This window comes from Marasmius oreades, chromosome 4, assembly GCF_018924745.1.
Source record: "Marasmius oreades isolate 03SP1 chromosome 4, whole genome shotgun sequence".
In the NCBI taxonomy this organism is placed as follows: domain Eukaryota; kingdom Fungi; phylum Basidiomycota; class Agaricomycetes; order Agaricales; family Marasmiaceae; genus Marasmius; species Marasmius oreades.
In genome coordinates this window covers 1,197,518-1,224,438 of record NC_057326.1, presented here as the reverse complement: position 1 = coordinate 1,224,438, position 26,921 = coordinate 1,197,518, and the positions used below count along the sequence as shown (strand labels likewise).

The following is a 26,921-nucleotide window of genomic DNA, read 5'->3' as shown; positions in this document are numbered from 1 at the left end:
TTTCGGCCCTCTTAGGAGATCCTCGTCTCCTCTGATTATTGACCATCAAAACATCTTTAGGCCGCAAACCTCCCTCAATTTGAATAAAGTTCGTAAATGATGCCTCAGTTATTATATGGTGCGTCCCATCGCTTTACCTGTTCGGCAATCTTTACAAGTTCTGTGTAGGGATATGCAACATATTCGAGATCCATTTCCACACACTACTTACCGTATTAAATTTTTGGTTCGCCATTAGCACTCCAAGTTCGGAGCAGTATTGTGGCGACGGCATCGCAAGACCGGGTTATGGAATCGATACTGTCAGAGTAGATGGGAATGATGTCCTTGCGGTCATGTCTACTGTTGGCGATGCAAGACGGCGAACTGCTAAGCGGGGCCGAGCAGTCCTGGTCGAGTGTATGTCATAACGGTGAGTTTTATATTTATACCACCTTTCCTTTCATATCTCTGACAATTACCATTCGGAATTGTTAGTGTGGGACATCATTCAACTTCGGATGACTCCTTTGTCTATCGTGATCGTGCAGAGGTAGAAGACTGGAAGAAAGTTGACAACCCGAAAGGATGGTGGGATTCTACCGCAGAACAGGAACTCAAAACACGACTCAGGGCCGACGTGATGAAAGCCTTCAAACGGGCAGAAAGTCTGCCGAGAGCAGAAGTAAGTGAGATATTCACTGATGTGTACGGCGGAGAGATGCCCTAACCCATTCCGCTCTCAAGGAGATGCTGAAAGGCTCGTTGAAGAAAGAGCAAAGAGCCTTGCTAGCTTATCTTCTCAAGAAGTACGGAAACACCTGGGAGCCTTGGAAGACCAAGCTTTCGAAGTTCAGAAACAAGGGAGAGGAATTGATGAAGGAAGCCAAGTGAAATCATAATCGCAACATGGTATATCATATCGACACTTTAATACGAAGGGAAGGACATAATTTCTCAACTACAACTTCGAATCCGGGCTCTATAACGATACTAGAGGCCGTCAATCATGGAACACCGAGCTCAACCCAAAGGGTATAAACAAACCGAATACATACCACTGCAACGGTTAAGTACAGTATTGATGTCGTTTCCGTGTGAACTTCCATGTTGTGACACAGGAAACTAATACCGTTGCTTGGTTCAAAAAAAGAAAGGGAAGGAATATTGAACTTGAAGGAGACTGACCGTAAGAAGTAAGGTAAACCCTTCCCAGAAGACGATGGAAGTTTATGTGAGTGGGAGAGGAAGAGAGTCGTTGCGCAACGTGGCACATACTCAATTCCTATCTATCTATCTATCTACTCAAATACAATATTGTTTGTTGTACGCCAAGCCACGAGTACATTATTGTGGCATTAATATAAGATGACAATTTCTCCGTACTAGCCATTCACGTCCTCCTGAGTATAATAAAAAAAATCCAGCGGATGATATCTGCGCGAACGTTAGCCAGTCATATACACTGGGAGGTAGCTTGTTTCATTACCAATCCACAACCTCATATACATCGGGCCCAATAAAAAATGGTTCGACAAGGAACTTCAGATAGTCTGGAGCAAGGATATCTTTCTTCCTCAAAGCCTCCGGATCTGTATGAAAGGCCTCTTCGCCGAATGCGATAACGTGGAAGGATTGGGGCTCGCCATCGATGGCCCTTCCTATGCAAAGCGAATGGATGTCGCGGTCGACACGTAGCAGAATCCATTCCATTACTGCGTCGATTCGCCCATCACTGTCATCCGTTGTCTCGATAGCGGCCTTGACTTTGTCGCAGTCGATTCCATAGCCTTTAACATATTCCTTGGTTTGAATTTCGTCGATTACCTGCAAAGCATCAATTCAAGAACAAGGTAATACCTACAAAAGACACACCATGTTTATGAGTGGTTATAACAAGGGGTCGTCGACCGAGCAATCCGTAATATCAACCCCTCGAGAGAGGTCGTGGGAAGAGGTGACTTGCCGGGCGGCGGCGATGCGCGGCATCAAGGCTTCTCGATCTTCAGCTTTTTCAGTCACTTTCTGACACACCATTGAGGCCCTGTGAGTACGGTATGGGCCATAACCGCTAGTGAAATCAACGGTTTGGTTCCGAACCACTCTTGATCTGAACCGAAGCCGATTTTGCCGTTTGGCTCCGGATTTCGGTTTTTAGACCAGGCCATAATAACTGGAACGGTTTCAATAAAAGCCGGCAGTTTGCACCGGTTTGCACCCGGTTTCATAAAAACCGAAGCTCGTACTGGTTCTGGTAAGTTTTCTACTTTCTTATGCTTTTCCTCAACTAGCTTCTTCATCCAGGCAATCTCACAGCCATCCCTGGAGTATAGTACTGCTAAATAACCCTTAAGCTTGCTAGCAACGCTGCCCATGACAACAAGAAGCAGTTTATAAGGTCCAACCAAGGCGGGATCCTTTCCACTTGTCCCTTGCATTAGCAGTGTATTATTGGTGTATTAGCAGTGTATTATACTACGATAATATGTAATTCTACATATGACGACCATGAATACAAGCATTGAGAACTCAAGAAAAACTGCAAAGATCTACAAGCGGTGTCTAGGAAGGATTGGCAGGTGGCCAAAGTAATTGAAATATGATTGTACAAAGTATCGAATTAAAACCTTCTCCCACTCCAACCCAGGGGCAAGGAGCACCAGGAGATTGGGGTCATTCTCCCTATCCCATATGCCACTTTTGTCTCCCAGCCATGAATGCATCAACAACGCGAACACACGTAGAGCGTCAACATAATCAGCCCATTTCTCAGCTGCAAACCCATTCACAAACAGTGAATACATCGCCCGCATTACCAAAGATCCTGTCGATGAGTTGGCTTCGACTTCGACTGTGATTGGCCAATGCCACTGTCAGTTCGGCTTGGGAGAGTGATGATGAAGCTTTCAGTACACTCTGATCTGCTGCTAAATCAAGAGTAACGAGCTGGAAGCGGAAGTTGATTAAGCTGAGTTCATGTAACATACACTGTGACCTTGAGGAATTGGAAGGACTCGCTGGAGGATTGGGTAGAGGGGCAGATTGATAGGAAGGAAGCAGAGTTGACACAAGTCTTAAAGTTTCATTATGGTCATGCTCTGCGTTTGTCTTTGGCACCTTCCTTTCAGGCCAAGCACCGATGGACTGTACGCTGAGCACCTTCTTCCACACTGCATTCGACTTTGGTTCCACTTGTACATTGGGGTCTTGACACTGAGCCAACCATGGTCCTTGCGACTGCAACCATTGCTCAAGAAGCAGTTCAACGCGATCTTCTGAGCCCCCACAGATAATCGCCAGGTCTGGAATGATTGTTGACAGCTTGGGAGACCTTCCTGGAGTATGCTGTCTGAGGGGGTGTTGGGTGTCGATGATGGAGTTCATATCACACCAAGGTAGAAGCAAGGAAGGGAGCAGTGGATGGGAGAGGTCTGAAAAGAGATTACATGGGGATTGGGGTGCTAGATGCCAAACAAAAAGTCAGCCACTTTAAGAGAAGCATGGCATATCCACTAACAATTGACTCAGAGTTTTTTTCCACACAGGCGATGCTCCAGTTTTGTCAAGTAAGGCGACGAAGAAGAAGTAGCAGTAGAGATTGTTCGAGAAGGGCCTATCGAAGATGTTGAGGGTGAAGAACGTGTTGGTGCTAGAATTGAACCTGTTGCACCAGGGGTGTAAGATGATGAGTAAGCACCAGGAAGATGCATATTCTCGAATGGACTTGAAATGTGGAAACAAGCTATTGAAGCTGTGCATATGGCAGCAAATTTTTCGTCAGAACCTGCCTGAGAGTTTGCAAGAAGAATAGGATAAGGAGGAGATGCAGCCATTACACAAAGCCTTGGCGTAACTAAGGGCTTGATGCTGAGGATAAGTTGATTATGAAATGTGCTGTAAGGTTGTACAAAATAGATGGGAAGCCCAGCATTCCATAACTCCAACACATCTTGATCATGTCAAGTTAAGTACGAGTCAGACGAGTACTATAGAAATATGAATCAGTATGAAAGTATAGAAAATAAAGTAAGAATATACACACCTCAGACGGTCACACGGTAGGTGGAACAACTGAGGTGTTAAGAGTCTGTATTTGAATTTAAATAGTCCAAGATGAATAGGGGGAAAATAAGGAGTCTGTAAAATAAGAAAATAGGGGAACTTCATAGTTATACCTACGAGGGATTTCACTTCTGACACTCCTCCTGAAAACCGAGCATATTATTCCATCAATAGACCTAGTTCTTTGCAAAACTTCTCAACAGCTGGTCGGGAGAGAGATTTTGTGAACAAGTCTGCAATATTGTCGTTACTGGGAATGTATGAAAATTCAAGCTCCCCCTCACGTACCGATTCCCTGACCCACGCCCAATCGTAGTCAAAATGCCTTGTGTGAGCATGTCTTGTGGTCGCCTGCGTTAACGAAATAGCACCAGTACTGTCGACGAAGATGTGAAAAGGGTAGTCCTGATGTAATTCGAGGCCGTCCAAAAACTTCCACATCCATATTGCTTGTTTACCAGCATGGACTAAAGCTCCAGTCTCTGCCTCAGTCGTCGATGTCGTGATTCGCCTTTGTTTCATCGAGCTCCATGATACAGCTCCTCCTGCCATAAGGAAGACATAACCCAGTGTTGACTTTCTTGTCGCAAACCCATTCTCTTCTCTAATATTGGCATGTGTGGCATCAGCATATCCAACAGGTTTAAGCGAACCTTTTTCACCCAAGTAAGTCAACTGATACATCCGGGTTGCCTTTAAGTATGCTAGGAGGTGTAATGTGGCCCTCCAATGCACAGGCTGGGGGTTGCTCATGTAGCGTTGCAAAAGCCCAACCGAGAAAGAGATGTCGGGGTGAGTTCCCTGACTGATGTGATTTAGCATTCCCACAAGTGACGAGTACTCTTTGTCGGCCATGAATATGGCATCGGCAGTGGGGATAGGAAATGGTTGTGTGTTTTCGAATTTGATCCCGGGTGATAAAGGTGTGTATTTCGGCGAACAGTCCCTCATTCCGAACTTAACCAACATCTTGTCAATCAGTGGCCTCTGATGGATCGAGATGTCCCCCGTATTGTTATCCACTCGAACAGTCATTCCTAACTCCACATCTGGCTGTCCGTAATATCGGAAGGGATACTCTGCTTTAATGTTCTCGATGAGGGCAAGACCTTGTTCGTTATTGGAGGAAATTCCATCAAGATTGTCGGTATAACAAAACGTAGCTGTATAACCATTTGTATCCCGTTTGTACTGAACGCATGGGTCTGCCGCGATGGGTGTGTATCCAAAATCGTGGAATGATTGGTCAAGCATCTTGAACCATTGGTGTCCAGCATCCATTGTGCCATAGATATTGATATTCATCAAAAGTGCTGTTTCAGTTCCGTCGCGCAGAGTGTATCGGTCCTCAAAGCCAGGTGGTAATTGGAGATAGTTGACTCCCTGGGGCTTGGCATTCAGGTAAGCAGCTTCAAAGTCTCCTGACCAAAGATGGAGTCCAAGGTGAGCAGCAATAGAAAGTAGCATTCGAAGAGACTCATATCTTGGAACCATAGCCCAAGAAGCATGGTAGTGGACTCCCTTTTCCTGCGTAAAACCTTTCACAACTAACCGTGCCCTTCTCTCTGTTAACCTTCCCTCTCCATCTTTCCTTAATGCATAGACCAATCTTACCCCAATCACTTTCATGTCTTTCGGTCTCGGCACTGGGGTAAACACCTTATGCGTGTCCAGTTTATTCAACTCCTTTTCCATCAGTTTTCCCCACAAGTCCATGCGCTAAAGGGCGAAGTATACCACTCAAGAGTCAACCTAATATCAGAGCTATGGGAGTAGCACCAACACCAAATCAACCCAAAAACTAGTAAACCTCCGTGTAAAGTCTATCAATAACTCTACACACCAGGAAAGATTGCAAGGGTGGACTGCTTGGCAAAGGTTACACACAAGATCACAGTCTCAATATCGTATGAAGGTTTTATGAAATCAATGTGTAACTGCAAGTGTAAAACACCACAGCTACGGGGACTCTAGGGTTGTAGGGGCTCTGTTTATTGTCCAGTGGACTAAGTGGGACTATGAATTTCATCTACGGTAAGACTAATTCGAACGATTGGAGACTATTGCCCTCGACGGACACGAAAACTAAGTCCTCGGCGGACACGAACGCTAAGACCCTCGACGGATCACGAAACAGTAATCAAGGCCTCGGTGGCCTACAGACGGCTAGTTCTCTAGTTTGACCTCGACGGTCTCGTATGGTTCAAATCAATTCTTATCGTTTCACTGCACAAAGACAGGGCAAATCTCTCTATTGGGTGTCAAGAGCAGTTACTCACGGGCAACCCACTCAGGACTTTCCTATGCACGGTATCGCGGATATAATCTACTAGTACCTAAATAAACGCATTTTTAACATTTTTATATATAATATAATCAAAATGGGAACATAATATGAGGATTAGAGCAAGCCCAAGCTGCTAGTCAAAGCACGGGTCTATTTGCGGGTTATCCGAAGTACAGAAAGTACGAAACACCCTATAGATGAGAGTCTTCGACGTTCCGAAACCTGTAGGAACTGATGAAGCAGCCTTTAAAAACCTTCGTTCATTTGGATAGGCCTCGTCTCACTCGCAATTACCTGTAGCAAACATGGGGACACTTGATTTTACTATCAATTTATTGATTTCTTCGATATTGGTTGAAAAGACGGAAACAGCTCTTAGAAGTACATCTGGAAGTAACAATCGGACGGATGTAACTATCTAAAGTCCACTTCGGACTTAAGGAACAGAAACAATTCCGGTGGCTGTAACTTACAGCTGGAAACAAGAAAAGGGGCGGATGTCGACGATGTCCGGTCAGAAAGGACATTCTACCAGGAAAGAACCATAGGAACGATCCCTGGAATGTAGATCGAGCAGTTTTGGACTATTCCAGATCGGATAGAACAAGAGAGAACAAGGGAGCACATGGGGACTCGCCTTGGAAACAAAAAGGGGTCAGGATGTATCCACATGCAAATGTCAAAGATATCCAACTCGGAACAGGAATAAAGAAAATATGAGGAAAAGGAATAAGGAATACTATATTCTGGACAGTTTTATATCTAATTGACATGTACTATACCTGATTAAGGGTACTTTGGTATCTCTGAAAGGGATTTCTCTATATTTTCGACTTTTTACCATATCTTCAACGTTTGATTATTATTTATTCGAAAAGGCGTATATAAGGGAGGATGGTAGCAGCAGTATTTTCCCCAGTAACCTACGACAGAAGCCTAAGTGCTTTCACTAGGGGACTCTGGCTCATACTTTGCCCCACTTCTTCGAAGTTGGTGTTTGTATTTGGAAAAGATTGGATTTGAACTTTGAATTTGATTTGAATTTGTTGCCACTTTGGTACTTGGAAACCTTGAACTTGTAGAGTCGCTTTGACTCGAATTTGAATTGAATTTGATAGTTCTATTTGAACTTAGAAAGAATTGAACACCTCCTCGAAGTAGTGAACTTCGTAGAAAGCCTTTGTCATTTTGACTTGTGAACACAGAATTTGAATTTGTTTTGAACCATATAAAGCCCCACCCTTGAAGTCTTATCTTAGAGTTCTCAGTGAACCTTGCTGAGAGCGTCCATTGATACCGACCTCCACAAATCAACTACGCTAATTGCTAGTGTTGGGTTTGGTTTTGCGCACTTCGTGCTTGGAGTGTGTTTTGCTGCACCTAGTAGTAGTTTTTAGTGCCGTTAACGGGTAGTACTTTTTTATCTACAGATACATGAGCTGCTTTTATACTACTTCTACGCTAGCTTTGTAATCCTATCTCTACTTGTTTTATCTCTAAAAATAATGCACCGTAGCTACAAATCCATGCGGAGTCTTATCGCTAGGGACTGCTACATGTGCAGAATCTTGTCTACGGAGCTTTTCCATATTCGAATCATATGTTTTGGACCAATCTGGACCATTCTTCATTCTTGTTTCAGCATGTAGAATGGACCTACATAGGCGTACCATATGGTATTTCCTGCCTACGGACCTTATCCTGCATTTCGACGTTATCAAATCATATGGACTTTGTGTGTCCAAGTAGTTCCAGCATATGGATCCAGAGTTCTGAATCGCCATAGCACATGAACAGCGTGGACTCCGAGATCCGTTGTTCATTCCTGCCTGGTTCCTAGGTACTCTATCTGTGATCTGGGATCTGTATCATGTCTTTTTGTCTTTCCCTCAGATCGGGACTCGATCTATGGTCATATCAAATTTCTCCTAGTCTGCGTGGTCCTCTGTCCGATTTCTTGTCAACTAAATCCCCCAAAGAAGTAGGTACTCCTAGTATGAAGGTCTTTTGACTTTGTTAAGTTCTGCTACAAACGGTTCTGTGAAGACTACAAGTCTTCTAATAGTACAATCCCTTGATATGCCAGTGCATAGTAGAATGTAGAGAGTAGAACTCGGTGAATTACCGCTTAAGTCCTCTGCTCATAGTGTTCTACAGGTTTCAAACGGTCATACAGTTTTCTGACACGATCTACGGCTCTCTCTAACTGGCCTAGCTGCGCCTACGGCACATCCTACTAGCGGCACTAGCTTTAACTAGCAATTCGGGCTCACTCTAGTTCTTAATACAATAAATATCGCTCTGTAGCACTGTTTTAAAGTGCAAAAAGAACCTTGTAGCATAGTCAACTAAGTCGCATTAGCGCGTCTTCACTTCCTCATAGGATTTTGGTTCCCACAGATTATCAGGTTCCAGAACTGGGATTTCGGCGTTGTGAGTGGATGGCGTGTCATCTTCGGGGATAAGGGGTAGTTCTTCATCTCCTTCTATTCCTTCAGTTGATTCAATTCCTCTTATAGCCAATGAGCGAGTAGAGGGTACTGGGATTCGAGATGAACGTCTGGTAGGTTCAGTCCCCCATATTTCCTGTGAAGTTCGACGCTGGCGTTTGGGGGGATCACCACGGGATTCATCGGGAATTTCGGAATCATTTCCAGAAGACGGAGTTTGCGGCGGAGTTTGCGGATTTACGGGAGACAGAGTTTGTGTGTTGCCGGAGGGTGTCAGAATTGATTCTGAATTTGGTTGATGACCGGAAAGGTCCGGTTCAACGTCGAGAAAGGAATAGTCTTCTTCCTCCCCCTCAACCTTGGCAACCCACTGACCTTCTCCCTCATTGAAAAATTACATCCCTTGACCTAACAACTTCATCTGACCCGACTATCTTGCAACGATAAATTCCAGGTGCATCGTATCCGACGAGTTGGCATTTAATGGAGTGCTTGTCAAGCTTGCTGCCACCTGTTTTAGCATGGATGTGAGCGTAGACAACACACCCAAAAGGGTGCAGGTGAGCCACAGACTGCTTCTTTCCGGTCCAATTTTCCTCAGGAATTGTATCAGGATGCCTAGACGAAGGAAACAAGTTCCCAGTGTATACCGCTACTCTCATTGCTTCCGCCCACCATCTACTGGCCATCTTCGCTTCGACCAAAAGAGTACGGGTCATTCCGACAACCACGCCTATGGCTCTTTCAGCCATACCATTCGACGCTGATGAGTAGGCTGTGGTGAATTCGTGAATAATGCCGTGCGTCTTCATATACTCGGTCCATAAATCCAAATGGAATTCAGCGGCATTGTCGGTTTGTACCCTTTTCAATTTCTGGACCGTTTGCGTTGCTCCTAATATCCTGATATCATCCAAAATCTTTAACGTCCTTTCAGCAGTGCAGTTCAGCAATGGTTCAAAGAATTTCTTTGACGTCCCAGCATTGACAAGTAGCATGGCATAGATGTTACCGCCCATGGAGGCCACTCGAGAGGGACCCCAGATGTCTATGCCAAACAATTCGAGAGGCGTATTAGTATTCTCTTGGCTCGGTGGGAAAGGTGAACGGCGGTGATTTGCTAGGATGCACAGTTCGCATTTTTGGCCCTCTTCCCTTGATTTGGCAATCTCTAAGCCCTCAAGTAAAGGAACTGCTTTGCGAATACGATCCTCTCCAATATGCGCACTTCGGCGATGCCATAGTTTGATATCTGGAACAGTGAATGCCTCCGGTAAGGATTGGTGGATGATAGAAGCTTGGATCGTATACAGGTTCGTCTCCCCCAATACAGCTTCGAAGATAGGCTGGCCTCCTGGATTATGGAAGACTAATTTTCCTCCTCCTAGACTCATCTTCCATCCCAAACGATCTAAAGACCCAAGTGCGACAAGATTGCACACGATGTCGGGAGCATAAAGTGCATTGCTAAAGCAAATGGTATGTGACATTCCATTAAAGATGACGCAAAGCTCGACATTGCCTACTCCTAGGATCTGGAATTCAACCCCCTGTTTGGAGGAGCTCCCAGTACTCGCCTCAAGTTTACGAAAATTCTTGAAGTGAGAAACATCGTTGAAGAAATGGTGCGATGCAGCACAATCGCCAAGGACTCGGGTCGATTTCACATCCTTACGGGCAAGAGCAACAAGGCCTGAAAGTTCTTCCGCGCTGAGTGCAAAGTATTGTCCTTGGGTCACAGTATTTGTCGTGGATGGAGATGTGGAAGTGCCTGCTAAATTTGCTGAAGGCAGAGGTGCTTCTCGTTTTCCTTTCCACCAAGGGGGATATTGTCCTTGTTTACCCCCACCAACTGCCCAACAGTCCTCAATTGAATGGCCTTCTTTACTCATGCACTTTGAGTTTGTACAAGTAACATCCTTCTTTGACTTTTTCTCTTTCTTAGACTTCTCAGCAACGAGTACCTTCAGTTTATCGATCTCCACTTTCAAGGCCGCCACCTGATCCGTCGATGACACGACCAACGTATCTGACGATCCATGTGAGTGAAGCCAGTACTCCTGAAGTCGTGCCGCAATGACATTAAAGTTCTTTTCCATCATCAAGTTTCCTGTAACAACAGACCACTCGGGATTTCGTGGAAATGAGTCCAGGAATATTGTTATAAATGTGGTGTCATCAATGTGGGCACCAACATCAAGCACTTCTTTGCGCAAAATTCGCATCTTCTCAGTGTAACCTCCTTCACCTGTAATCTTCCCCTCGGTATATAGATATGCCTGCAAATTATCCTCCTTCTGTCGCCTTGCAAGGCTACTCACCACCACATACTCCAGTTGGATCATTGTCCACAAGTTGTGAGACGTACCTGATGGCATAAGTCCCAACACCGTCAGGTTCTTGACATTGTTCCATATCGTCAGGAATGCAACTGAATCACGAATGGAGTATTTGCCGTACGTAGGGGTCAGGTCGTTTATGGCAGTTGCTCCACCAAATGAAATGTCATCTGGTAGTGGAATCTGATGAGGCTGTGCAGATGATTGGGGGGTAGCATTACCACTACGTGGGTAAGGTGCTGCTGGTGCAACGGGGGGTTTTGGTACATTGACCCTCCCATACCAGTACAGATCAAGCCCTTTGATCCGTCCCATAAGTAGCATTGTATCTGTCCATGTAACGAGGTTTTCCCCGTTAAACTGCTCATCTTCAGGTAGTAGTTGAATAGTTGTGTAGTTGTTAGGGGTAGTTGTAGAAGACATGGTAATAGATTGTGTTTAGGCAGTGAATAGATAGTAAATGTGAGTCGCAATGGTTTCTGTGTGATTATGCAGTTATTTCTTGTGCAGTGTCTAAAAGCCGGGGCCCATAACCTGTCAAGTTAAGTACGAGTCAGACGAGTACTATAGAAATATGAATCAGTATGAAAGTATAGAAAATAAAGTAAGAATATACACACCTCAGACAGTCACACAGTAGGTGGAACAACTGAGGTGTTAAGAGTCTGTATTTGAATTTAAATAGTCCAAGATGAATAGGGGGAAAATAAGGAGTCTGTAAAATAAGAAAATAGGGGAACTTCATAGTTATACCTATGAGGGATTTCACTTCTGACAGATCATTCCAAACAAATGCGCCGAGGCAGTTGCCGATTTCTGCATGCTCTCGTTCAGGCTTTCCCAATGTGCGACTCCTGTAAGTCTCTATATAGTCCAAAACTGCCACTGAATACAGCCAACTTTGCTGCAGTTTGGCAACCCGTAGACGAACATCTCGTTATTGTGCTGAAAATTGGATTTAGCCTTAATATGCATATTTTTAATCATTTTATTAACATTTGAGTTATAAAAATAAGGGAATGTAGGACTAGGGTGAGCCCGAACTACTAGCCAAAGCACAAGCCTCTAAGTGAGACTGTAGCAGTACGAAAAGTACAGAATTGGAAAGACGAGAGACTTTGCGAGGTTTCGAAAATGGTAGAAACTTTAAGAAGCAGCCTCTTAAAAACCTTCGTATTTTGAATAGAAGGCCTCATCTTACTTGCGGAATGCTTGGGGTGAACATAGGGAATTTATTGAACACTTTACTTGAGCTTCACGAAGTATTGTTGGACAACTCAGACTTAAAGGAAATAACGAAGGATATATCGGACAAAGGACCTACATGTGGACTTAGGATAGAAATATCTGATTCCCATGAAGTTATAGGAAAAGGAAAGGATTACAACGTTCTGAAATGAAGTAAATCTAGACCTTGTGAGGTTGACATGACAGTTGTTACTGGAGACAGGAACACAGGAAATATGTCATGGACGGCGACTGGTTCTTTTCCTTATTTAGAGGACATCAGGACGATGGTGACATAGGAGATATGTTTCCAAGGATATATGGGCAACTCGGAGACCTCAGGAAGTCTAGGCTCTGTCAGTGTAACAGGGATATGGACATGGGACTCTTGGCTTATTATTTTTATTCATGGTTTCTGGGGGCTATACAATGTGCAGCACAGCGCACTCAAAACGAAGTGCAGCACAGCAGCACAGTGAGTGCTACTTGCAGCACAGTCATCTTCCGAGCAGCACACCCAATCGGAAGTTATTTTCCGGCTATGCTGCATTTACCTCTGGGTGTGCTGTAAAAGGGTTAGTGTGACGTACATTTATACACAAAATTTCGGAAATGTACTAGTAGGTGACAAGTCACTATGTAACAGTAGTGGTGATAAAAAAAAAATGGTACGACTTTTTTTTTTTTACTGGCTTTTCTGTTTAAAGACAATACTCCAACATTCTAATACTTGTAGGTAGTTTCTAACTACTAAATGGGATGTGATAGATATAAAATAAAATATGTATGAGCTACAGTGAGCGTTGTGAACAATGGCGAGGAGGGATGATGGAGGTAAGAGGAAGAGAAGCAATGCTGTGCTGCTGTGTCCCACGCTCACTTTTAAACAGCACGAGGTTTGGGGGGAAGAAGTCACATGTGTTATTCTCACAGTAAGATCATGCCACACTGTGAGAATAACACATGTGACTTCTTCCCCCCAAACCTCGTGCTGTTTAAAAGTGAGCGTGGGACACAGCAGCACAGCATTGCTTCTCTTCCTCTTACCTCCATCATCCCTCCTCGCCATTGTTCACAACGCTCACTGTAGCTCATACATATTTTATTTTATATCTATCACATCCCATTTAGTAGTTAGAAACTACCTACAAGTATTAGAATGTTGGAGTATTGTCTTTAAACAGAAAAGCCAGTAAAAAAAAAAAAAGTCGTACCATTTTTTTTTTGTCACCACTACTGTTACATAGTGACTTGTCACCTACTAGTACATTTCCGAAATTTTGTGTATAAATGTACGTCACACTAACCCTTTTACAGCACACCCAGAGGTAAATGCAGCATAGCCGGAAAATAACTTCTGATTGGGTGTGCTGCTCGAAAGATGACTGTGCTGCAAGTAGCACTCACTGTGCTATGTGCTGCACTTCGTTTTGAGTGCGCTGTGCTGACAGTGGTTGGGCCCCTGGTTTCTGGCACAATCTCTGGCATTATACCTGATTAGGCGAGTTTATGTTCAACTGAAAGGGGATTTTATTATTATTCTCGAGTTTGCTATATATCTTGGACTTTTATTATTTTTATTTCAAAAAGTGTATATAAGGAGGGAGGGTAGCAAGAAATTTGCCCCAGCAGCCTATGAGCGGAGATGCAGTTCACCTACTAGGACTAGCTCAAGGATTTTACCTTTGCCCCTCACTTTGTCAAAGTTTGGTGTTCTGTGTTTGGATTGGATTGATTTGGACCTATTGCAATTTGGATTTGATTTGATTGTTATTGGAATTGAACTTGGATTTTGAAGTCAATTTGGACTTACAGGGATTTGATTAATTCTGTGAACATGTGTTCTCTGGTGCGCCAGTCGGCTAAGCAAGTGCCCTCAGGTAATGGGCAGTTATATGTGGCATACATACAGCCAATGATTGAGATTGAAACTCCGACTCTGTTCTGAAGTAAATCTGACATTATCAATAGAACATCTCGCGCCTTTCCCTAGGAGTCTTGAGCCTCAAACATCTATGTCCAGCCTCCAGGAGCCTGTTTCCGAGGGGTTGAAAAACTCTCATAATGGAATGGTACACAATATATAGTATTCGAGTCAGTAGGAGACTAAGTACAGTGTATTTGAGGATGTAAGATACTTGAACTTAAAGTACATTGATTCGCCTGTATAGCAATATCGCGATATAAATCGGAAAAGACCTTAAAGATGCATATTTATACAATTTTAACACTTATGAGTTATAAATTATGGGATTAATAGGACTAGAGTGAGCCCGCACTTCTAGTTAAAGCATGAGCCTCTACAAGAGACTTTATCTGTACAAAATGTACAAAATTAGGAAAGATGAGAGACTTCACTGAAGTTCAGAAAACTGTATGAACTTTGGGAAGCAGCTGTTTAAAAACCTTCGTTCTTTTATTGGAAGGCCTCCTCTTACTCCTGGAATGCTCATAGCGAACATAGGGATTTTATTATACACTTTATTGAAACTTCAACGAAGTCTGGTTGGACTGCTCGGATATATGGAATTCTTGGATATAGAAATCCAAACAAGGATAAAGGAAGGAACATCCGATTCTCATGAACGGAAAACGGAAAGAATAGGAATTTCTCAGAAAACCAAGGAAACACAGACTTCAGCAAAGTGCACGTGTTATTTGATTTCAAGAGAGAAACCTTGGGGACAGGGCCTAGGATCGAGGCTAGATCTTCTCCAAAAAGGAATAGAACAGGAACAGGAAGAATGGATACGCCTGAAACAGGGACTCGTTCCCTAGGAAAAACAGGAGAATGCGGATATGTCCGGTACTTCGGCGAAGTCAAGTCCCTACATTGCAACCAGGAAACAAGGAACAGATATTCAGTTTAATATTTGATTTGGCACTTCAGCACATAAAACTGTTGTATTATACCCGATTAAGCGAGTTTCTGTTCGACTGAAAGGGATTTCATTATTATTTACCAGTTTCACACACATTTTGGACTTTTACTATTATTTACTAGAAAAATTGTATATAAGGAGGGCAGGAAAGAGGGATTTTCCCCAGCAACCTATGAGAGGAGATGCAGTTCACCTACTAGGATTCGCTCGAGATTTGACCTTTGCCCCAGTCTTCACTGAAGTTGGTGTTCTGTGTTTGGAAGGATAGATTAGATTATTGCAATTGAATTTGGTATTGGCATATTGTCTTGGAATTGAACTCTGGATATTGAAGTCAATTTGGACTTATATTGAATTTGGATTGCTATTGTCTAGTTTGGATATTGAACTTGGAACCGAACTTCGGCGAAGACTTGTAAAAGCTTTGTTGAAAAGTCAGATATCGAATTTTGGGATTTGTGAATCATATTGTCACTCTTGTAGTGAAAGAACCTTGATTGAAACTTCTATAAAACTGAAGACCCCTCATATTCTATCTTTCTTGGTGCCTCTTAGTGAAAACTAAAGCCTTAAGAATACTGACCTCCACCCCTTACACTTGTGTATACTCTTCTTGGTGTGGTTTTGGTTTGCGCACTTCGTGCTTGAGGTGTGTTTACTAGCCATATTTAGTGGTGTTACACAGTGTTATTAGCGACTATCAGCGGAGTTTTAATATCGCTGAACATTCCGACCCTGCTGAGTGTGAAACGCAGAGTTCGTGTGTTCACAGAATTAATCAAATCCCTGTATATTGGATTGGAATTGCATTTGGACTTGATCGGAAACTTGAACTTGAACTTGAACTTCGCAAAGTCTTGAGAAAAGCTTTGTGGAATCCTTATTGTTGAAATATTGAATTAGTGTTTTGTCTTGTCATTTGATAAGAAGGAATAGAACCTTGATTGAACCTTAAAGACCAAATGAAACGAACTGTTCAACCTTAGAACCACTGCACCCAACTAGTGGGGTTTTAAGGCTTACATGGCAAGCTAAACAATGTGAACAAACAACAAAGGGGGACCACCAAGGTGACAAGATTTACAAGATTTACTTGAAAGTAAATACTTACTGGGGAATACTGAGAGGGAGCTTGGGAGTGCTTGAAGTGCACTAGGAAAAATACTGAGGGCACTGGAATGCTGGAAGGAACACTGGAAGGAACACTTGGGAACACTTGGGAACACTTGACAGGAGCAATCACTCACTGGAGAGTAGTGCTCCTGGTGGACCGGATTCGGATCCATCTGGTCGGATTGAGCGACCACGACTGGCAATCCATCATCCGCAGATGACCATCTGACGGATGGAGGAGTAACTGGTCTGGGCATAGCCACAGTGGTCACCTGGGCCACACGTCACCGTGCGACTGTCCTTCACCACTCTTCCTCGATGGCAACCTGGACAGGGCAGCTGTCACTTGTAAGATCTGAAAACCAGTGAGCATGTCTGTCTATATATCTACTCTATACTATTAGATTCCCTCATTCAATATTTCTTTAGCCTTTTCAATTCAAGATTTATTCAATAATCTGTCAGTGAAGATGACCTTAAGGCAATTTTAGCCCTACTTTTTATGCTCAAGTTACTGTTGAAACAGCAATGAGCAACAGGAGACAGTCATCTCTAACTCACCGAATAAGATGTTGAGACCTTGAAGAGTCTTAGTAGAGAGCTAAGTAGAACAGAGAAGTAGAACTATGTTCGTTATTGTTCAGAGTGAGCTACATACAGTATTTATACAGTAAAAGACTACAAACCCTGTACCCTACGATAGATAAGAGTAGTAAGCAACATATGTAAAACATATGGTGAGCATATGGTGAAAAGCATGTAAGTAGTGTGCATATTTCATATAATGTATCTACAACCACTAGCATTAAAGACGTTGCCCTGGTAGGAGCATGTATATAATTAATATTGTTAAAGGGTTGGTGAAACGTATGTAGTACACATGTATACTAATACAATTGTGGCTAAGGGCTAAACTACGACTGTGTCTATACATTTCAACAGTTACCCTCAAATCTGTTGTAGATACCAGTAAATAGGTATTTATTCACTGAATGTAATATAAATGTATTTATCTTGGCCTATAGTTGTTAGTGTGTACACCCTCAGAGATCAATACACTATGATAGAGCATTAGCATCCAAATTGTCTGAGGGCCTAGCAAGTGCCGATGCTCCTCAATGACCTTCTTTGCCAAGCTAAGAACCTGTTCCACCAATACAGAGGAGCCTATTCCTGAGTAGATACATAAGAAATAAATAAGAACCTTGAATAGTTACGTACCTGGAATTGCGAGAACATCGCGAGCATAGGCAGAAAGGCGATAACGGCACTAAAAACTACTACAAGGTGCAGCAAAACACACTCCAAGCACAAAGTGCGCAAAACCAAACCCAACACTAGCAATTAGCGTAGTTGATTTGTGGAGGTCGGTATCAATGGACGCTCTCAGCAAGGTTCACTGAGAACTCTAAGATAAGACTTCAAGGGTGGGGCTTTATATGGTTCAAAACAAATTCAAATTCTGTGTTCACAAGTCAAATGACAAAGGCTTTCTACGAAGTTCACTACTTCGAGGAGGTGTTCAATTCTTTCTAAGTTCAAATAGAACTATCAAATTCAATTCAAATTCGAGTCAAAGCGACTCTACAAGTTCAAAGTTTCCAAGTACCAAAGTGGCAACAAATTCAAATCAAATTCAAAGTTCAAATCCAATCTTTTCCAAATACAAACACCAACTTCGAAGAAGTGGGGCAAAGTATGAGCCAGAGTCCCCTAGTGAAAGCACTTAGGCTTCTGTCGTAGGTTACTGGGGAAAATACTGCTGCTACCATCCTCCCTTATATACGCCTTTTCGAATAAATAATAATCAAACGTCGAAGATATGGTAAAAAGTCGAAAATATAGAGAAATCCCTTTCAGAGATACTAAAGTACCCTTAATCAGGTATAGTACATGTCCATTAGATATAAAACTGTCCAGAATATAGTATTCCTTATTCCTTTTCCTCATATTTCCTTCATTCCTGTTCCGAGTCGGATATCTTTGACATTTGCATGTGGATACATCCTGACCCCTTTTTGTTTCCAAGGCGAGTCCCCATGTGCTCCCTTGTTCTCTCTTGTTCTATCCGATCTGGAATAGTCCAAAACTGCTCGATCTACATTCCAGGGATCGTTCCTATGGTTCTTTCCTGGTAGAATGTCCTTTCTGACCGGACATCGTCGACATCCGCCCCTTTTCTTGTTTCCAGCTGTAAGTTACAGCCACCGGAATTGTTTCTGTTCCTTAAGTCCGAAGTGGACTTTAGATGGTTACATCCGTCCGATTGTTACTTCCAGATGTACTTCTAAGAGTTGTTTCCGTCTTTTCAACCAATATCGAAGAAATCAATAAATTGATAGTAAAATCAAGTGTCCCCATGTTTGCTACAGGTAATTGCGAGTGAGACGAGGCCTATCCAAATGAACGAAGGTTTTTAAAGGCTGCTTCATCAGTTCCTACAGGTTTCGGAACGTCGAAGACTCTCATCTATAGAGTGTTTCGTACTTTCTGTACTTCGGATAACCCGCAAATAGACCCATGCTTTGACTAGCAGCTTGGGCTTGCTCTAATCCTCATATTATGTTCCCATTTTGATTATATTATATATATAAATGTTAAAAATGCGTTTATTTAGGTACTAGTAGATTATATCCGCGATAGCAAGGAAATGAGGGTCCGTATTTCTTCCAAAATGAGAGTGGGTCCATCATTGCCTCCTGATTCTCCACCTGGAACGACAAGTACCGAGAATACTTGGCTTCAGTTGACTTGTTTGTACTGTTAGTCGAAGGTAATGGACCAAGCAGTTCTTCGTCAAGAAAAAGGTTGGTCATGCTTGATGTTGAGGACCGTTGTGGTGGAGATGGAGGGGCTGGCAATGTCTGTGTATGCACACTGTATTATTTGAGGTTCTCTTTGAATACCCTCTCATTATCTTGCTGCCAATCGTCCGAGAACAGGTCTTGTTTTTTTTTGAATAGTGACTGCTTGATTAGGTCCAAAACTAGCCATGACTATTGAGCACTATGGTGTGAGTTAGGAATGACAATGTACCAGTAGCAGCATAGTAATACTCTGATTCGTATGTCGACTTATCAAAATACTTCTCCAGCTTCACTTTGCATGCTTTGAGTCCGGCCAAGACCTCAGAATTGAGAATTGTGGTGTCCGACTGCATGAGTGAGTCAACCTGTCTGATGAGTTTTGTGTAGACAAGGAGTGCTGAGGAAAGAGTTGGGAAGTCTCCGGCAGACATCTGTTAGGATGCTTCCCTGAATATCTAGATAGTATTAGTATTAGTTCTTGGGTAATGTTTCAAGGACTGCATGCCAACGTACCTCTAAGAATCCAACAACCAAGTCAACCACATCCCATTCACCCACTGTAATTCTATACTTTCTATACAAATCACTCCTTTGACAGATTTCGTTGACTGCACCACACAGATTCTTCGCTCATTTGAGCATAAAATAGGTCGAGTTCCATCGGGTCACTACATCCAATATCAGATTGAGGATATTGAGCCTTGCATCTTCCGTTTCAAGTGTGTTGACGATCTTGATTGATTTCTTGAAGTCTTCTGATTGCTGGGGTGATGAACGAGATAGCTTTGAAATTTGGTGGATCTACAAACATCGAGGTATAAGTGCAAGCATTCCCATCACAAGTCACATACTTTTTAAACAACACTCTTTACGTCGACACCATCTTTTTCCTGATCCGCTACAAGATCGTCATCTCTTCCCTCAGCCATCTCTCTGTCTAGATTGCACACAGCTTCAGCCATATCCTCCGTAAAATCTCCTGCAGTCTCAATCTCATCTTGGTTGATCAATTCCGCTCCTCCTGCCTTGATCTTGAGAAGAAATTCATGAACAGTGGGGTGGATTGCATGTGTAAACACCAAATTGTGATATTTTCAGGATCATAGGCTGATGTGTCATTAAGAGCTTGGTTGAGTAGAGCGGAAAGATGCTGATGTAGGGTGTCGTTATTACTCGCGTTGTCGGCAGTCAATGTGAGGAACTAGTAGGGTTAAAATGGTTAAAATTTATACACTGTAAGTTATGTTACACATACCTGATCCTCTATCCCTAAATCTTTCATTCATTTGAACAATAGGTCCGCCATATTCTGGCCCGTATGTGCACCAAGCAGATTCGGGAAGTCGATGAGAAGTTGCTTGAGCTTCCAATCGTCCGTGATGAAACTGGCAACAAGGGTGAGAAAAGCGAGGTTATTTGGAGAGGTCCAGGCATCGGCGGCGAATGCTATACGTCCAGGGGAGTCCTCAAAAGTTATGAGTGAGTGACATTATAATTCATGAATTGATGTATGTACATACCTTTAACAATTTTTTCATCCTGTCCATGGCTGCTTCATATTCCTTCTCAATATGAACCTTCTGCTGATCCCGCCCTACCAGATGTTTGGAGTATCCTGGCTTCAGGTGCAAAAGGAAACATTGTGTGGATGGATCTTCACTGTTGAGGATCAGGACCATACGACCTGAGTAGGTGGCGAACGCATGCATCTGTGATCGTCGATCGATCACTTCATTCCTATCTTTCTGTGTTCCGCATATTTCCAATGTCGTTATCTTTATTTCAAACTGCATTTGCCCTTTTATATCTTTAGGTTTGTCCTTGACACCCTCAGTTGTTGTATCATGTCTGAGGGCGAGTACATATTTCTTTCTGTTTGTTTCCTTATTGATTCACTTACATTTTACCTGTAGTTCTCTCATACTTACTCGTTACTCTACAGGTATTGCAATAGAGTTGTTGTGTCACGTCTGAGGTTCTCTCGTTAATGGGCGAAGTATACCACTCAAGAGTCAACCTAATATCAGAGCTATGGGAGTAGCACCAACACCAAATCAACCCAAAAACTAGTAAACCTCCGTGTAAAGTCTATCAATAACTCTACACACCAGGAAAGATTGCAAGGGTGGACTGCTTGGCAAAGGTTATGCACAAGATCACAGTCTTAGTATCATATGAAGTTCTTATGAAATCAATGTGTAACTGCAAGTGTAAAACACCACAGCTACAGGGATTCTAGGGTTTGTAGGGGCTCTGTTTATTGTCTAGTGGACTGAGTGGGACTATGAATTTTGTCTACGGTAAGACTAATTCGAACGATTGGAGACTATTGCCCTCGGCGGACACGAACGCTAAGACCCTCGACGGATCATGAAACAGTAATCAAGACCTCGGCGGCCTACAGACGGATAGTTCTCTAGTTTTCACCTCGACGGTCTCGTATAGTTCAAATCAAATCTTATCGTTTCACTGCACAAAGACAGGGCAAATCTCTCTATTGGTGTCAAGAGCAGTTACTCACGGGCAACCCACTCAGGACTTTCCTACGCACGGGTAGTACTTTTTTATCTACGGATACATGAGCTGCTTTTATACTACTTCTACGCTAGCTTTGTAATCCTATCTCTACTTGTTTTATCTCTAAAAATAATGCACCGTAGCTACAAATCCATGCGGAGTCTTATCGCTAGGGACTGCTACATGTGCAGAATCTTGTCTATGGAGCTTTTCCATATTCGAATCATATGTTTTGGACCAATCTGGACCGTTCTTCATTCTTGTTTCAGCATGTAGAATGGACCTACATAGGCGTACCATATGGTATTTCCTGCCTACGGACCTTATCCTGCATTTCGACGTTATCAAGTCATATGGACTTTGTGTGTCCAAGTGGTTCCAGCATATGGATCCAGAGTTCCGAATCGCCGTAGCACATGAACAGTGCGGACTCCGAGATCCGTTGTTCATTCCTGCCTGGTTCCTAGGTACTCTATCTATGATCTGGGATCTGTATCATGTCTTTTTGTCTTTTCCTCAGATCGGGACTCAATCTATGGTCATGTCAAATTTCTCCTAGTCTGCGTGGTCCTCTGTCCGATTTCTTGTCAACTAAATCTCCCGTAGAAGTAGGTTCTCCTAGTATGAAGGTCTTTTGACTCCATTAAGTTCTGCTACGAACGGTCCTGTGAAGACTACAAGTCTTCTAATAGTACAATCCCTTGATATGCCAGTGCATAATAGAATGTAGAGAGTAGAACTTGGTGAAATACCGCTTAAGTCCTCTGCTCATAGTGTTCTACAGGTTTCGAACGGTCATACAGTTTTCTGACACGATCTACGGCTCTCTCTAACTGGCCTAGCTGCGCCTACGGCACATTCTACTAGCGGCACTAGCTTTAACTAGTAATTCGGGCTCACCCTAGTTCTTAATACGATAAATATCGCTCTATAGCACTGTTTTAAGTGCAAAAAGAACCTTGTAGCATAGTCAACTAAGTCGCATTATTGTACTTACTCGTTACTCTACAGATTCGCAGTCAGAAAGCAAATTTTTCTGCCCATCGCTACGCTCATTATGTCCACTTCCATTTCCAATGTCCCCACTTTTCCCGATGACTGCCATTTGAAGGGTGTCGAGAACTTCGGCTCGTTCAGGGATTATGCTATTTCATCTCTTCATAGCAAGGGTTTGCTCGGGTACCTCGAGGGCGAGATTCCCAAACTGAAAACCACTTCCCCATCACTGCTGCTTGCTCAGACTACCACGGCTATCAGCTCCACCACCCCCACTGTTGAAGAATGGCTGTGGCATGAAGGCCATGTCTCCAGACTCATCTACCAGAACATCATCGATCCGGATGCTCATGGTATTAGACCCGACATGCCATGAAGTCCAAATTCAAGGTGTCGACCCAAATTTATCGGGACATCGCACTCAAGCGACTCGACAATACGAAACTCGCTGAAGGGGGAGATCTTGAGGAACATCTTAATACACTTGAGAAACTCCGGAAAGCTGCGAACGATGTTGGTTGCACTGTTGACGATGCCAAGATGATATCAATTATTCTCGCATCTCTACCTCGTTCTTGGTTCTTCCTAGTCCAGGTCAATCAGGGTAAAACAGTGCTCGGTGAAGTGACTGGCACACTTACTGAATATTGGTTATGGCTTAAACGCGATTCCATCAATCCTACTACTTTGCCTGATCCTACAGCCCTCACCACCTCTGCCCAATCCAAAGGTCCCCGTCCCACTTGCGATAACTGTGGTGTCGGAGACCACTTGAAGGCGAATTGTTGGACCGCAGGCGGTGGAAGAGAAGGGAAGGCTCCAAAAGGGAAAGAACCTCATTTTACTGCACCAACTACCACAGTTCCCAGCACCACGTCCACTAGTGTGCCAACTGCCGCTGCTTCCCTTGCTGGGTATGCACCTATTGAAACCTATGCCCTCGGAGATCTTACCAGCAATGGTACGTGTTCAGCTCCCAATGCTTCGTCGACTTCTACTCATTCCATGACCTCCAGACTTGGACTGTATCAGCCAGGCCATGGAATGGTAGATAGTCAGTCGTATAGCAGGTCGAACTATGTACTTACCTCTACACATGACAATCTTGATCCCTGTACCCAATCATCTAAAGTCCCGACGTATCTCGACAGTGGTGCAAATATCACATGCATTGCTGAACAAGGTCAATTTGTTAAGTTCACAGCTGGAACGAAGACAGGGAATACTGCCGACCACAGCTTTCAGGCAGAAGGTGAAGGAATTGCGAAGTTTCAAGTACGGTTGAGGGATGGGAGTATCTGTTGATTGTTGATTCCTGCACTATACACTCCGTTAATGTGACTTAGTTGACTATGCTACAAGGTTCTTTTTGCACTTTAAACAGTGCTATGGAGCGATATTTATCGAATTAAGAACTAGAATGAGCCCGAATTACTAGTTAAAGCTAGTGCCGCTAGTAGAATGTGCCGTAGGCGCAGCTAGGCCAGTTAGAGAGAGCCGTAGATCGTGTCAGAAAACTGTATGACCGTTCGAAACCTGTAGAACACTATGAGCAGAGGACTTAAGTGGTATTTCACCAAGTTCTACTCTCTACATTCTATTATGCACTGGCATATCAAGGGATTGTACTATTAGAAGACTTGTAGTCTTCACAGGACCGTTCATAGCAGAACTTAATGGAGTCAAAAGACCTTCATACTAGGAGAACCTACTTCTACGGGAGATTTAGTTGACAAGAAATCGGACAGAGGACCACGCAGACTAGGAGAAATTTGACATGACCGTAGATTGAGTCCCGATCTGAGGAAAAGACAAAAAGACATGATACAGATCCCAGATCATAGATAGAGTACCTAGGAACCAGGCAGGAATGAACAACGGATCTCGGAGTCCGCACTGTTCATGTGCTACGGCGATTCGGAACTCTGGATCCATATGCTGGAACCACTTGGACACACAAAGTCCATATGACTTGATAACGTCAAAGTGCAGGATAAGCTCCATAGGCAGGAAATACCATATGGTGCGCCTATGTAGATCCATTCTACATGCTGAAACAAGAATGAAGAACGGTCCAGATTGGTCCAAAACATATGATTCGAATATGGAAAAGCTCCGTAGACAAGATTCTGCACATGTAACAGCCTCTAGCGATAAGATTCCGCATGGATTTGTAGCTACGGTGCATTATTTTTAGAGATGAAACAAGTAGAGATAGGATTACAAAGCTAGCGTAGAAGTAGTATAAAAGCAGCTCATGTATCCGTAGTTAAAAAAAAGTACTACCCGTGCATAGGAAAGTCCTGAGTGGGTTGCCCGTGAGTAACTGCTCTTGACACCAATAGAGAGAGATTTGCCCTGTCATTGTGCAGTGAAACAATAAGATTTGATTTGAACATATGAGACCGTCGAGGTCAAACTTGAGAACTATCCATCTGTAGGCTGCCGAGGTCTTGATTACTGTTTCGTGATCCGTCGAGGGTCTTAGCGTTCATGTCCGCCGAGGTCTTAGTTTTCGTGTCCGCCGAGGGCAATAGTCTCCAATCGTTCGAAGTAGTCTTACCATAGACGAAATTCATAGTCCCACTTAGTCCATTGGACAATAAACAGAGCCCCTACAAACCCTAGAATCCCCGTAGCTGTGGTGTTTTACACTTGCAGTTACACATTGATTTCATAAGACCTTCATATGATATTGAGACTGTGATCTTGTGTGTAACCTTTGCCAAGCAGTCCACCCTTGCAATCTTTCCTGGTGTGTGGAGTTATTGATAGACTTTACATGGAGGTTTACTAGTTTTTGGGTTGATTTGGTGTTGGTGCTACTCCCATAGCTCTGATATTAGGTTGACTCTTGAGTGGTATTCTTCGCCCATTACCATCTTTTTCAATGAACCTTGTGTCGCTACCTGATCTGGACCAGAAGGGGTTTCATGGCGTGTGGGGGAATGGAGTCTTAACAGTTATTGATCCTAAGAATCGGAAGGAGATTGTAGATGGGACACTTGTTAGTGGCTCATCAAAGCTGTACAGAGTGGAAGTGATAGACGTACCAATCGCGACTGTGGTACAAGGTGCCAGATCCCAGAACAAGCCCGTGGGTCTTGAGCTATGGCACGTACGATTTGGCCATGGAGACGTGAAAGCCATCATGCGGATGGCTGACCGATCACTTGTGGATGGCCTAGTTATTACAGATCGATCTCTTAGCGGGATGTGCGAAGACTGTCTATTTGGGAAAATTACCAGATGCCTATTTGTCACTCCTGAAGTGGATCCTCTTGAGTGAGTTAGTTTGGATTTATGGGGAAGGTCTAGGGTAATGAGTCGAGGGGGAGCATGGTATATGCTACTTTGTGCGGATGGTGGTACATCAGTCAAAATTCCTTACTTCCTATCTTCAAAGGACACAGGTACACTTCTCGATATGTTCAAGAAATTTCGTATGATGGCGGAGAAACAGACGGGTTTCCCCTTGAAGCGAGTCTGATTTGATTTGGGCAGGGAATTTGACAACGCGCTATTTATTGGGTACTGTACTGAAAATGGTATACTCCTGGAGAGGGTACCTAAGGCATCGTCATCAGCTAATGGGCATGTTGAGCGTGGAAACCAGACAGTCATAGAAGGGACTAGGATTCAACTCGAGGATGCAAAAATGGTGAAATTTTGGTGGGTGGAGTCTGCCGCTGCGCATTGCTATGTTCGAGGATTCATCCCTTCTTCTTGCCACCCGGACGTTATCCCTTGGGCTAAATGGTTCCATTTACGGACCAAGCCAAATGTATTGCATCTTCAATGTTGGGGTTCAGACGTTTGGGTTAAAGACCTAGATCGCGTCGAGGGCAAGCTTGGACGGCAGGGATGGAAAGGGGTTATGGTTGGCTACATGGATAGAAGGGGGTACCGTATATTCAATCCTGCAAGGAATCGAGTCTTCAAGGTGAGAGATGTGGTTTTTGAAGAGGGGAATAGTCACAGGACTCAGCCATCAAAATTTGACGACGGTAACAGCCTTCAAGCCAAACAACCTGTGTTTGTAAATGGGGATAGTGTAACCAACATCAAAAACAAGTCCGACGACATCGTACCTGTCAAAGAATCTTTACCCCCCTCTCCTTCTCAAGACACTTCACGTCCGCCTGTAACCCCGCCACAACCTGCCAGACCTTTGAACCCGGACCCTCCCCCTGCACCAAGGAAACCTGCTCGTACTCCAAGACCTCCACCACCACCGCCTTCTCGTTGCTCCACCCGAGTGC

At 43.5% G+C, this 26,921-nt stretch overlaps 4 protein-coding genes across 4 annotated transcripts; 1 reads left to right on the top strand and 3 right to left on the bottom strand.

Annotated features, from left to right (window-relative positions):
• Positions 1-622: 622 nt before the first annotated feature.
• Positions 623-873, top strand: E1B28_007193 (uncharacterized protein; the record flags this gene model as incomplete). Its single annotated transcript, XM_043151907.1, has 2 exons — positions 623-664; positions 727-873. 2 exons carry the CDS (start codon positions 623-625, stop codon positions 871-873), a joined length of 189 nt encoding a protein of 62 aa, XP_043009989.1.
• Positions 874-1,218: 345 nt separating this feature from the next.
• E1B28_007192 (uncharacterized protein) lies at positions 1,219-1,974 on the bottom strand. Its single transcript, XM_043151906.1, has 3 exons — positions 1,855-1,974; positions 1,469-1,806; positions 1,219-1,416 (listed from the first exon to the last, which is right to left on the bottom strand). Coding segments are annotated over exons 1-3 (342 nt in total). The 5' UTR covers positions 1,858-1,974; the 3' UTR covers positions 1,219-1,415.
• Positions 1,975-19,325: 17,351 nt separating this feature from the next.
• Positions 19,326-19,577, bottom strand: E1B28_007191 (uncharacterized protein; the record flags this gene model as incomplete). Its single annotated transcript, XM_043151905.1, has 1 exon — positions 19,326-19,577. One exon carries the CDS (start codon positions 19,575-19,577, stop codon positions 19,326-19,328), a length of 252 nt encoding a protein of 83 aa, XP_043009987.1.
• A 423-nt stretch (positions 19,578-20,000) lies between these two features.
• On the bottom strand, positions 20,001-20,855 carry E1B28_007190 (uncharacterized protein; the record flags this gene model as incomplete). The annotated part of the gene is made up of 4 exons (XM_043151904.1): positions 20,001-20,177; positions 20,402-20,415; positions 20,473-20,611; positions 20,667-20,855. The coding sequence occupies 4 exons, from the start codon at positions 20,853-20,855 to the stop codon at positions 20,001-20,003; spliced, it is 519 nt and encodes a 172-aa protein (XP_043009986.1).
• Between the last annotated feature and the right edge of the window lie 6,066 nt (positions 20,856-26,921).